This window comes from Salvelinus fontinalis, chromosome 37 (assembly GCF_029448725.1).
Source record: "Salvelinus fontinalis isolate EN_2023a chromosome 37, ASM2944872v1, whole genome shotgun sequence".
NCBI classification, from domain to species: domain Eukaryota; kingdom Metazoa; phylum Chordata; class Actinopteri; order Salmoniformes; family Salmonidae; genus Salvelinus; species Salvelinus fontinalis.
In genome coordinates, this window is record NC_074701.1 from 10470507 (window position 1) to 10484354 (window position 13848).

General features: G+C 40.9%; 1 protein-coding gene across 2 annotated transcripts; it reads right to left on the bottom strand.

Moving 5' to 3' along the window:
- Window positions 1-2027: 2027 nt before the first annotated feature.
- On the bottom strand, window positions 2028-13387 carry pdlim1 (PDZ and LIM domain 1 (elfin)). 2 transcript variants are annotated; one of them, XM_055901912.1, is made up of 7 exons: window positions 13173-13387; window positions 11603-11754; window positions 8606-8690; window positions 7710-7897; window positions 7297-7409; window positions 6684-6798; window positions 2028-2811 (listed from the first exon to the last, which is right to left on the bottom strand). In XM_055901912.1, the coding sequence occupies exons 1-7, from the start codon at window positions 13173-13175 to the stop codon at window positions 2625-2627; spliced, it is 843 nt and encodes a 280-aa protein (XP_055757887.1). In that variant the 5' UTR covers window positions 13176-13387; the 3' UTR covers window positions 2028-2624. The 2 variants fall into 2 exon arrangements, with proteins under 2 accessions (XP_055757887.1, XP_055757886.1); XM_055901911.1 differs by lacking the exon at window positions 13173-13387 and adding an exon at window positions 12830-13134.
- Window positions 13388-13848: the final 461 nt, after the last annotated feature.

Consider the following 13848-nt stretch of genomic DNA (forward strand, 5'->3'; position numbering starts at 1 on the left):
AAACCAGTCGGGATAAGATGCCTGGCATTTTTTTTTTACAACGATCATTTTAATAGTAGTTGATGGAAGGCTTTGCAATTGAGCTGAATGCGAATAACTAGCAAACAACATATTGGAAGACATACTTGTGTGATGAACAGATTACAGTAATACCACTTGAACAAGGTCTGTCATGCAAACATAGCACTTTTGGCATTAGCACATACACACAATTTTTCCCCCCTCAACTAAATACCTATAAGCCACAGAAAATGGCAAAACTGATTATGGCTTGTGTCTTCCACGCATGTAGCAGAGTCCATCTGCAGAGGTGCACACATCCAGGTGTGAAATCCATGAAGATATAGACCTGAAAGACAAATGAGTTCTTAGTGGCATGACACGTAGAATGAGACAAATGAAATGTTGTGTCGGGTATAACTGATATTACCCAATAAAAACAACAAACCAAAACAGATACACATTTTTGATTTGCAGGAAGTGGGAATGGCATTTAATCAAATGACTAATTTCCAAAGATTTACCGCCGGTAAAGTGCTGTTTACCGCAAACCACTTAACTGTGGGGGAATCTCCTACAATTTTCAGATTTATTATTTTCTTATTTTCTCAAAATAAGCGCGTCGTGCCATTGGCCACTTTCTATTCCGCTGTGTATCCCTGGGATACCGTTCTGTCACAATGCATATGATGTAGGCCTATGCATTTGTAGGACAATTTGGAAACTGTAGAACCTCTACATTACTCATAATGCTAATTGACTAAACATTCAAAATTACCATGGCAATTAGGCTATGCATCACAATAGTAACTATACTTCTATGGTGAAAGTGGGTCTTCTATAGATGTAAGGGAGGCAGTAACTGCAACCAAATTATTTTACTGTGCCCAGTCACACACATACTAATGGTCACACAAGGTGGACCCTTGAGTAGCCTTACAATTATTTACACGACCCCAATTTTATTTGCAACCAAATTATTTGTCGGTGCACATTAAACATTCACTCATGTGGTGACATTTTAGGCAAATTGACAGTGAGTACAATAACCAAAATAATTCAAATAGATGGGATGTTGAGAACAGCTTATTAGTAGCATGAATGTGTGCTTTGCAGGGGAGGGGTTATTGAGTTGAAGACTGGTTGTATTCCTCAAACAAAATTGTATTGAATCTAATTAATCAGATCCAATGTTTTAAATCGCCCGTAGGGCAGGGTGTCACTTGTAATACTGTATAACATTCAACAAAATAGCTGGTCTCATGAAAGGTGGTAATGCTTGAAACTAGAAAGACTACTCGGCGAGAGCGTAGATTAAAGACGTAGAGCAGCAGGTTCACTAAGTGACCAGTGGTCACCACTAGCATCCAGCTCTCCACTCTGCTGGTCACCATGCAAAACAGCAGGTGGTGCCCCAAAACAGAATAACATGAAGTAGACACGGCGCCTGACCAGCAGAGTGACAGGGACGAAATGGTCAATTACAGTACAGTACTTTACCGGCATTAAAACAAAACTGACGTTTGAAGCATTACCAGGGCAGTGCCATCTCCTGCTGGGTCCAAAGGGCAGGTAGCCCCAGTGGTGGAAAGCCTCCCACCTATCCATCCAGTAGAAGTGCAATCTCCTTCTAAACGCCTCTAATGAGCTCCCTGGCCTAGAGGTCCTGGAGGGGCTCGGAGTGTCTCCTCTCCACACTGCTCTCAGTGCCCAACCCCTGGCGCCCCAAGACAAGAAGTCTCGCTTGGTCTCCATGAGCCCTCAACTTCTCCTCGATCAGACTCTTACGCCATCCTTTTATGTCATCCAATTCATCATCTTGTCTCCGTCCTCAATGGTCTTCTTTTTGCTCTTTGGGTGCCTGAAGAGACTACAGCAAGACATGTTGCTCCGTTGCTTGTTGAAACAACGGCGAGCGCACTTTTACCAATACTGAAAAAGACAGGCGCGAAGAACGTTAAATCGTCCTTAAAACCCAACCTTTCTGCAGATAACTTGATGAACTAACTAAACAAAAGAAACACGGGTTTGAGAAAACATTTATTAAGTCATAATAATTATATTGACAAGAGTAATTTGGAACACCAATACAGCATTTTCAAGACGAAAAGATGGCACTCGGCAATCATTTCTGTTTATGAACATCCACCCAGAAGCAGAGCCACCAGAAGCCTGGATCTAACCACCATGATAAAATCAAACCCAAGTAAAGTAGCTACTGCCTGTCCCTTAACTATCCGTGGTCACAGCATGTTTGTGAAAGATTTATGGTAAAAACAGAAACCCCAAAACATTAGTCTACTGATTAAAAATACAAATGTTTTGGATTCCTCTTAGAGATTGGTTGAACCCAGACTACACCATGTAAGCAACCAATTCATAGCCTTCTTCGGTTCCTAAACGTATACGCATAATGTGCAAATTATTATCATTTGACGAATAGCAAACCTTGAATGAAGCTTAACATGTCGTGCCTGGTAGTAACATTATCCAGGCATAAAACATACCATTTTTACAGTCTAGAATGTGACATCTTTAAAAAGGCTGGAACGTCTTGGGGATGGTTCTCACGGACTCTTGGAGACACTAATGTGGTCATGTGCAGTGTTCCAAACGAGACAGCTCTACTTGGGGAAGACTGTGACCACGTCATAGCCTTCGGGTGGAGTCACTCGCTCGCGTGCGTGCTTCTCGCAGTAGATCTGGTCCTCCACGAAGAAGTGTCCCTTCTGTTTCAGGTTGACGTCACAATTGGAGCAGGTGTAGCACTCGGGGTGACGAAACTTGTCCCGCAACTTGACAACCATCCCTCTGAGTTTGGGAAAGAAGAAATCACAAACTCAAATGGTTAGGTCAAATAAATCAAACATCTGTGAAACTTCCTATGAAAACCCTCTTCAGAATGCATTATTTGCCCAGTTATAATGCATTACGTAGATATTTATGAGCACCTAACAACATTCATAAAGCATTATGAGCAGGCAGCATAATACCCCATGTAGCAAAGTCTTATAAATCCCAATATAAAAAGCTCATTGGGAATTTGTGTCATGAGGGGTTCTACAATCATGATTGGTGTGCAAGACAGACTTACATGTATTAGAGGGTGCGCAGGGGAATTTGAATATACCCCTCGACAAGAACATAATATTTCCTAATGAGCTTTGCACATGAGGCATAATAACTCATTATACAGGCTTTGTCATAATGCTCTATGAATGTCATAGGTGTTTATAAGCAGTCATTAAAGCCTATGTAGTGCCTTATAATGTATAGAGCATAAGGAGATAACATTTCATACCCTCTTTATAACATACATGTAAATTGTTGGACAAAAGTGGTCTCAAATACATTCTAAAAACAGAGAACCATTTCTGCCTTTTTGTAGGAAGATAGTAAAGTATAAGTCAAACTGCAAGTGTCCCTAGAAGCATAATTATTTATTTTTGCAAAAAATAGTAAGACAATTAGAAACTGAGATAGAGGCGTGTGTGGAAAATCCACAACACGGTTCCATCTTCTCTTATGATAGACAAAACACCTCATCTTGCCACCCAATCCACCGTGGAGGTCACACAGTAGGTATGTCCAAGCACACTTAAGAGCGTGTCTTAAAAAAAGGGCAACTCCACTACTTTTCAACCTAATTGTAATTATCTCCAGGACAATACCAGTGTCTACATATGCCACAGGAGGTTGGTGCCACCTTAATTGGGGAGGACAGGCTTGTGGTAATGGCTGGAGCGGAATGGTATCAAATACTTCAAACACATGCGTTTCCATGCGTTTCAAATTACATTCGCTCCATTTCAGCCATTATTATGAGCCGCCCTCCCCTGACATATGCGAATACGGCGTATTTGTACGTTTTGTAGAAAAATAAAAAAATTGTTGTTAAAAAGTTATACCCGATGAAATCAAAAGTTAACATTTTAAAAACAGTGATTTTCAAACACAGATTTGCGGTGACAGAAAACACCCTCCCTCTTGCTAGAAACTCATTGCAGATTTTCTTACTTTTAATCCTACCCTGTGATGTCACAGAAGCCTTTTTCATGACCTTATCTTTTCAACCACAGATAATAGGGGGGGAAAAACGCTGTTTTCACATATACAGACACTGGTTTGGTGCTGTAGCTAATGAATAGGAGGATGAAACGTGGCGGAATTGCCCTTTAAGTCAAAACACTTTATTACCAAGTGTTAACGACCCCTGAAGTACACAGCTGTTGGCGGCATGCTCACAGCATGGCTGTATATCAGCCAATTTAATTGACATGTGACACAAAAAACTTGAGACAAATAAGGAAATAAGTAAAATACTAAGATGCAGTATTTCATCTTAGCGTAGCAACTGAGGCTGCATTTACACAGCCATCCTAGGAACCCAATGCAGAATCATTTTTATGTACAATCTTTTTTTCTGCCTGTCCACACTGTCCACACTGTTTCTCATGCGACTAGGGTTGCAAAGGTACCGCTAATTTACAAAAGTTAAATCGGAATCTTCAGTAATTAACAGGTAAAACATGACAATCTATAGTAACATTGGTCATTTGTACTTGAAAAACTTGAAAAAATCTATTCATATATAGTATTCTTTGTTTATATCCGTGTCAATGTAGCCAATTATTTCCGAGTTGATAGACCATTTGGTTCAAAAGAAAATAGCCTAAATAATGAAAAAAGCAAATTCAAGACAGAAAAAAAAATATATTTTACTAAGTATAGTATAAAAAAATATATAAAAAAATGATATTTCATGCTGAAACCCTCATATTAAACAAATGGTATTCACTAAGTTTGCTTATATTTAGGCTAATGTTTTTCAGCTTTGTCATTCAATTTTACATGTGATAAGGCCACACAGAGGGCCAGAGATAATTACTATGGAACGCCGTTTGGGCCTTTGCGTGTCAAAAAAGACAAATAAGCTCGTTGACCAATCAGGACGCGAATATGACTGCACGTCACAATAATTTAACAGTTCATTAATTTGACAGTTATTACACATCGATTACACTATCACTCGTCGGTCATATGTCACAACGATACGCATGCTATGATGCTGGGGAAAGTGCCTGTACCGCACGAACGCAGACAAACTTCCCCAAGCTTTAGAGACAGTGCTGGTCGTAAAAATGCTAGCTAGCTGATGGATGCAAACAATGTCATTTTGCTATGTTTTTGGGGAAGAACAATCTGTTTCAGTAGCTATAGATACCTAGCTAAGTCTCACCTAAAACACCCCTAATTTATAAGACAGTTCTTGTTTGATTAAAGGTGGTCGTACCCACCTATGTGAAGCTAGCCACAATAAAGATTAGTCACAATAGTGGAATTTGCGCTTTGCATTCAAAATAAAAAGGTCTCTCAATGAAAGTCACGCAAATAATACAAAATAGTGGAATCATGGAATAGATCACAAGGTTGGAATGTCCTTAAATTCAACAAAAGACAATTTGTTCATTTGACAAATCTGCTGAAATCACACTGGATGTATTAGATCAGTGGTCACCGACCTTTTCAGTCAAAATGCAAGCCGATATCTACCGCTGTTTTTTTATTAACATGACTTAAAAAATGTAAGCCTATGCAACATTAACCAATTAAAAACAGTACTGTAGCAATGAGGTTTGTGCAGTAAGCTATAGGCCCAATACTTTATCTCTACACATTACATTGGGGCAAAGTAAAAATGGGCTTTTTTCGCTTCTCAATGACCATGCAATACCGTATCTTTTGATGGACAGCATATTACAATTCACCAGGGTATCCCATCTGTGTCCTGCATATGTTTGATTTGCTGCCTAGAGAGCTGCATATAACTCTCAACCTGAAAAAACGTAATTGCTACTTCGACTGCCTTTCGGTGTCCTGCTTATGTTTGTAATGGCCTACTGTTACAATGGACAAAGAAGTTTGTCAAACAACCCGTCAATCACGCTGCTGGTACAACCCGTCGATCACGCTGCTGGTACAACCCGTCGATCACGCTGCTCCTACAACCCGTCGATCACGCTGCTCCTACAACCCGTCGATCACGCTGTTCCTACAACCCGTCGATCACGCTGTTCCTACAACCCGTCGATCACGCTGTTCATACAACCCGTCGAAGTTAGTAGACAAAGACATCTGATCATCGGCGAGGGAGGGGAAAGCGGCAGTGCAGGGAGCAGCAGCGAGGTAAATAAGTGTGTGCGTGAAGTAGAGAATCCCATACATGCGCAGAAGGTAAGATTGTTTAGCTATTGAAGAGGCATCCAGAAAATTCAGCCACCTTCTACATTTTTGGATGCTTGTCATGTTAATGGCAGGTCATGTGCAAAACAACACTTCAGAGCAAAATAAAATCTGATCTGCTCATCCAGATTGAGGTCGCATATCGTAACTGTATCAGGATTGAGAACCACATAAATGTGGAATACATCAGAACTCAAAAGATCAGATTCCATGTGTTTTTTGCTGTTTATACATTCTGGGGGAAAAAAATACTATAGGTATCAAATATGCCATCGGAATTGTTCTGCCTGTGTTAACGTAGCCTACGAGACTGGGCCTGTATTCATAAATCGTCTCAGAGTAGGCGTGGATCTCCTCGTCAAATCACCGTGAGCAAAATGCAAAGTTCACAATATTACCATGAGATCACAACTGTTTGAATAATCATATGCTGTACTTACACAATCCCTGACCCACATTTGTCACAGATTGGTAACTTGTTTGCATTTCCCACTGTTGAGCCCATTTTTGCAGCGGGTGCCTTCACACTCCTAAACCCAGAGGGCTTATCAGGATCTGCAATCAAGAGGAGACATGCCATCGTGGTTTGTTAAGCCACTTACCAATTGAATTGCCATTAAATATTTGGAAAACCTTGTCAAATATAGCAAAGGCTCTTCGTGTCACACAGAGACACAATACATTGTGTCACCAGTTTGTTACCAACTATAGAATCAAAATGATCGTTTAAACACTACTTAGCTGAACCAAATCTATTAAAAAAAAATTGCCAATTACATCATGTTAAAACTCCAAACATGGCAAAGTTATAACCCGGTTCGACAATGCGAAACACAAGTGCTGGTGTCAAAACAGACACTCATTTCTCAGTCTCTAAATTGTGCAACATGATTGCAGCGGTGGCAATTTATGCAGGGTTATAATCCAACCAACTGGGTACGCAATCCGTGTGATGCAACCCAAAATGGTTGCATTACAAACCCATGTTGAAGTAAATGACACATTGCTTAAACACTACATAAATATCAACTGCATACATGTGTGAATAAGTACCTGACTCCAGAATCTCCTGCAGCACCTTGAATGAAGCGGACTGTCGGGGAGGCTCATCAGCCTCTTGGTTTTCCTGCAGCATTTTGTAGACCTCCGAGTCTGCCACTGTTGGGCTGCAAAACAAATGAACACACTTCAAATCAATACTAGTTCACATACAATGAGTCGTATAGCACAAAGGCGTGGTCAAATCGAGCACAAACAAACGATAGGGCCTCAAAAAACATTGCTATGTTTCCTTGGGCCACAGCTGAGGTCGAGTTTGACTTGGAACAAACACATACTGTAAGCATCTAACAAGTGAAAATGCAGTGCATTCTATTCTAGTAAGACATCGTAAATTGAAGAATGATACCCAGCGAGTAAAACTAGACGCAATGACATTATTGCAACCAGCTGGGATAGATCCTTACATGTTGCTGGGCTCGTTAGCAGCAGTGGCAATGGTTTTCACGTCATCCACGGCCGTGTTAAAGTCCTTGATGTTCTCGGAGGAGTAGAGACCGGCGGGGTTGTTGTACTGATTGGTTACCACGTTGGGGCCAAACCCAGCAAATGGCAGGGCGCTCCTGTTATGGGCGGAACCTATGGGTTTCACCTCCTGCAAGTTGCGTGTAGCCAGGGATAAAGAAAGTAATGAGTACCAGACAAAAATCAGTTATATTACAAATATAAATACTTTCAATGCCATCTCACACACACACGCCTTGATAGAAACAGTATGACAGTGACTTGACTAATATGTGGATATTAGAGGTAAAGAATAGCATAGTCAAAAGGTTATTTCGGTACTTCATGATAACAGGTAAACACAGGGCCAACTAAGACAAAATACGGTGACATGCAAAGCATTAAAAGCTCAAGTGAAAAAATAAATGCGCAAAACATATTTTCTATGTATTCTGCGACCAAAATGCACTGTGTTTGTGACACATCCCTGAAAGCTGTGGAGGACTGACAAATCACACGCTTCCTACATGAATTCACACTTTGGACTCAATTTCCCATTCACTAGGCAGGAACTGAGTCTTACGTCAGAGGTTGGCTGATAAAACCATGGTCTCCTAGGAGATCTCCTGTTGGGAAGTAAACAACGACCTCATCGTTTGCAGTATCAAAACCCAAGCCTTTGTTTGTGCAGTGGGGATGTGAAAGATTGCAGATACTGGACCATTTCCTATCTGTGAGTAAGGGATTTTCCAGTTAATACGCCATGACAGAGCAGGGACATACCTCTAAGTCACCTTATGAGTGCCTCATTTCCTAGTATCTTTGGTCTGAGTGAAGTAGGATATAAAGACAGACACACCTGCGGCTCAGACGCAAGATTCATCTTGTAAGGGTTGGTCTTTCCATCCTCAGAAGAGAGCGGTGACCAGATTTTAGTTTCTGATCTAAAAAGAGTCAAAAGACAATACACAAACTTGCAATACAAAAAAGAATAATATTCAGACATGTAATAAAACATGAAAGATATCCAAAAGCGAATACAAATGTGGACAGAGCAGGCCTCGAACCTGTTGATGAGACAACAACCATTTCTAAAAAGAACATATTTTATAGTCTGCAGCTCAAAAGAATAACCAAGCGACACCCCACCACCATTTTGATAAAAAGCTAAAAGGGATGGGTTGGAGAAATGTAGCTAGTCTTGAAATTAATATACAGAGCTAGGAACGCAAGGACTGTCCATCCATGACATCAATGTCGAACATTAAACCATATTTTGAGGCCATATACAGTGTACACAATTACATAATTTACAAACAAAATAGAAGCTCGTTTTACTTTGTGTTCTGGGCCGGTTAGACAGTAGATCTAAGCTCATGAGGCACATACAAGTTATAACCTCCAAGAATCAATGGCTATATATATCATTAACGTAAAAAAGTATGTATAAAACAGATTGCCCCTTGGAAAGCACCACTCACATCAAGTGTCCTGCCCAAGTTGGTACACCCCCCCCCCCAGGAAGTTGCCCTATATTGACGTAATTTCCTGTCCTAGAGATGCACGTTTAGGTTCCACCTCCGAAGACCTGGCCTGTCTTTGACTTCGCAACCATTGGTAGGCAGGCTGCTGGCAGGCTTTGGCTATTGGTAGGCAAGTCAAGTCAGCCCGTGTTCATGGTTCTCACAGGGAAGTGAATTGACAGGCTACAATGACTTTGCTCATGATCATGCACGCCGCAATTGACATGTAACTAACTATACAGCGCATTCGGAAAGTATTCAGACCCCGTGACTTTTCCCACATTATTACAACCTTATTCTAAAAATAATTAAATTATGTTATACTCAATCTACACACAATACCCTATAATGAGAGCAAAGACAAGTTTTTTAGAAATGTTTGCAACTGTTAAAAATAACTGAAATATCACATTTACTTAAGTATTCAGACCCTTTACTCAGTACTTTGTTGAAGCACCTTTGGCAGCGATTACAGCCTCAAGTCTTTGTGGGTATGACGTTACAAGCTTGGCACTCCTGTATTTGGGGAGTTTCTCCCATTCTTCTCTGCAGATCCTCTCAAGCTCTGTCAGGTTGGATGGGGTGTGTCGCTGCACAGCTATTTTCAGGTCTCTCCAGAGATGTTCAATCGAGTCCGGGCTCTGGCTGGGCAACTCAAGGACATTTAGAGACTTGTCTTGAAGCTACTCCTGCGTTGTCTTGGCTGTGCGCTTAGGGTAGCTGTCCTGTTGGAAAGTGAACCTTCGCCCCAGTCAGAGGTCCTGAGCACTCTGGAGCAGGTTTCCATCAAGGATCTCTCTGTACTTTGCTCCGTTCAGCTTTCCCTCGATCCTGACTAGTATCCCAGTTCCTGCCGCTGAAAAACATCCCCACAGCATGATGCTGCCACCACCATCTTTCACCGTAGGGATGGTGCCAGGTTTCCTCCAGACGGGACGCTTGGCATTCAGGCCAAAGAGTCACCTCTTCACTGTTGACATTAAGACTGATGTTTTGTGAGTGCTATTTAATGAAGCTGCCTGTTGAGGACTTGTGAGGTGTCTGTTTCTCAAACTAAACAATGTACTTGTCCTCTTGCTCAGTTGTGCACCAGGGCCTCCCACTCTTTCTATTCTGGTTAGGGCCAGTTTGCGCTGTTCTGTGAAGGGAGTAGTACACAGCGTTGTACAAGATCTTCAGTTTCTTGGCAAGTTCTCAAATGGAATAGCCTTCATTTCTCAGAACAAGAATAGACTGACGAGCTCCAGAAGAAAATTCTTTGTTTCTGGCCATATTTGAGCCTGTAATCGAATCCACAAATGCTGATGCTCCAGTTTTCAGCTGTGCTAACAATTGCAAAAGGGTTTTCTAATGATCAGTTAGTCTTTTAAGATGATAAACTTGGATTAACTAACACAACGTGCCATTGGAACACAGGAGTGATGGTTGCTGATAATTGGCCTCTGTACGCCTATGTAGATATTCCATTAAAAATCTGCAGTTCCAGCTACAATAGTCATTTACAACATTAACAATGTCTACACTGTATTTCTCGATCAATTTGATATTATTTTAAATCGTTTTTTTTTGCTTTTCTTTCAAAAACAAGGATATTTCTAAGTGACCCCAAAACGATTGAAAGATAATGTATATACACACACAAAAAAAAAAAAAAAAAAAAAAAATACTGACTAGTTCAAAAATAAGTGAATATTGACAAATTAACCAATGGATTACGGTGATTTTCAGGAGGGAAAAAAATCGGAGGTGCAAAAATATAAGTTTGCACCCCCTATTTTAATTTGCTCCATGGCTCAGGCGGCCAAGTGGACCACACGGCAGTTTGGCTCATCTCTGTCACGAAGAGGAATAACTTTTCAGCTGTTTCTGATTAATAAACAATGCCATGCTGTGGTAACATTCAAATAAAACCCAGCCCTGAAACAAAACGTAGGCTGAAAAGAATTTGTATGTCATATCACAGGAAGAGACACCACATTCACATGGATTTACACAAAGTGGGCCGTTCGGATGTATCACTTCCAAGCCCAAATATGTCCTACTTTGACTAAAACAATTACTTAAATTGTTGTGCAACGTCATGGGTAAGCTCTGGCCATCGTATTTCAGCTCGGAAAAAGTGAATTTCTACTGGTGTGGGCGTTTAACCTCAGACAAACAAATCGAAGGTCCCTGCCCCCCTCTCACCATTTGAACCATACAATTTAGTATCCCTTACATATAACCACATCAGGTGTCAGAGATACTGTACTTTTGTGCACATTTGCTGAAATGTTCCATGACTCAGTGCTTTTTGAACCCATCCGAGTCTATGGAAAACTGAAAATCCCTACCTGTCGATAGAGAGGATCATTTCCTCTACGCAGCCCTTGATCTTGTTCTGTGCCTGCAGGTGAGTCATGCTCTCAGTGGGCTCTCCATCAATGGCCAGGAGCTGATCCCCGACATTCAGATTGGCCTGGGCAGCCTTACTGCCAGGAGTGATCTGAAATATTCAGTACATCAACATATTCAACTTTCTCCTCACATTTCGGATCGAGTAATCTGGGATTCTTCTATGACATTTCTGGAGGACAAGGATCCTTTGGCTAAACTCTTGAGTGTCCCATGGCAGGTTGTTATGTGGTAAATATGGGTGCAGTCTCAGTTCACAGACAGGATTAGTAACACTAGAAAAGTATGATGGTGACTAAGGATTCAAAGGGAGGTCTTAAGAGAAATTTAACAAATAACAAGAATCGGTTTCAAACACACTTAACAAAATATAGTTTGTCGTCAAAGAGTGTTGTGCATAGCAGTCATTCATTCAGTTACATCTACAACACTTCAAAAGGTTCATAATCCATTGCATTGAAATCCTCAATACACCTTGCCAGTTTTTCTTCAATATATGTACTTCTGAGAAAACGTTGGAGGGCTAAACATTGTGGGCCAGTTGAGGGCAAATGTTAGGTTGGTGAAGACAGAGTGAAGTTCAGTGCCCCACCTAAGACAATGTAGGTGAAACACTGTCAAGGGATGTGATCTTGCATACCCACAAAATGTGCTGTACTGTCGGAAATGTCTGAGAAAATAACACTATAGAATTGGTTGTTAATGCCCTCTAGATAACCTAAATAAACATAGAAATAAACATAGACCTATACAGACTTGGATGGATGTATTGGCCAAACAATGGAAGATTGTCATCTAGAACTAGACTAGGCTAATTCATGGACGAATTTAACAGTAGCACATGGTAGCACACTTTGCACAACACAAACCGTGAAGCTGGTTTCTCCGAAAAGGCCGTTTAGAGTCAATTACGTTTTATTGAATGGCCATCTGGCATAATGACCCGAAAAGTCACTTTCTCCTGACCCTCAAATGGCAATAGATTATTGGTGAGGTAATGAAAATAATCTTTACAGCAGCGAGAAAGAACGCTTCCCCTCGTGCCTCACGGAAATAGTGTGTTCGAGTCGGCAAGTGAAAGTTCCGCCACCGGACAGGGCCAGGTGCGGTTACATTGTAAAAAAATATATTATAAAAAGTGACAGACTCTCTGAAACAACACTTACCCGCGAGATAGTCAAGGGTTGTTCAAAATCCTTCCCACCAACTAGACGGAATCCCCAAGGTCCAGGACCTTGCACTACAACCCGTAGAGGCATATCCTACTTTCAAATTTGCCGAATCCGAGTTAAAAAAAAAAGTATAATTCTTAGACAGCCTGTGTTTGTCCTGACAAATATGACATGTGTGAACAAAAACGTTGAGGCTATTGTGTAGCTAGAAGTAAAGGGGCGGTTCCCGTGGCAAAGCTGAGCGAATAGTTTTAGATGTTTTCACTCTGATTAAGATCGATTTCCTATGTTAGTTCAAGGATGTACCGTTACGTCACCATATTATATGCAAGCTTACCATTTATGGAAGACCCATTTCCCAGGATGTGGAATGTGCCGCTCCCTAAACTTGAATTCCTGCCATTTGCTCCACTAAGTGGGCTACAGCCGACAAAAACTGAAACGTCCCATTGTGTGTGTAGGCCTACATTCTCTACTTTTTCATATGCATTGCAAAACGAATGGTAAATAATAACAATGTGACAGCAATTCTATTATAGGAGTTAGGAGACAAGCAAATTAATGTAGGGCCTTCACAGCCAACCTGGTGTCAGAGAATTTTGTATTATTGTGTATGAAAATCCGATACACTCCTTATGATATATTACTTTTTGTATGGTATTATTAATTTGTGATTACAATTCGTGTGATGTTACATATGTTAGAAATTTGAAAACATGCAATATGTTACGAATTTGCAAAATGGATGAAATGTTACAATTTCCAATTTGTTGTTGCTTACCTTAGCTAGGTGGCTAACGCTAAATTAGCTAGCTGGCTAACATTAGCTAGGCTACAGATTAGGGTTAGGAGTTAGAGCATACTTAAATTCACACAGGACATCAGATAAGACAGGAGAAATACTCCAGATATAACAGACTGACCCTAGCCCCCCGACACAAACTATTGCAGCATAAATACTGGAGGCTGAGACAGGAGGGGTCAGTAGACAATGTGGCCTCGTCCGACGATAC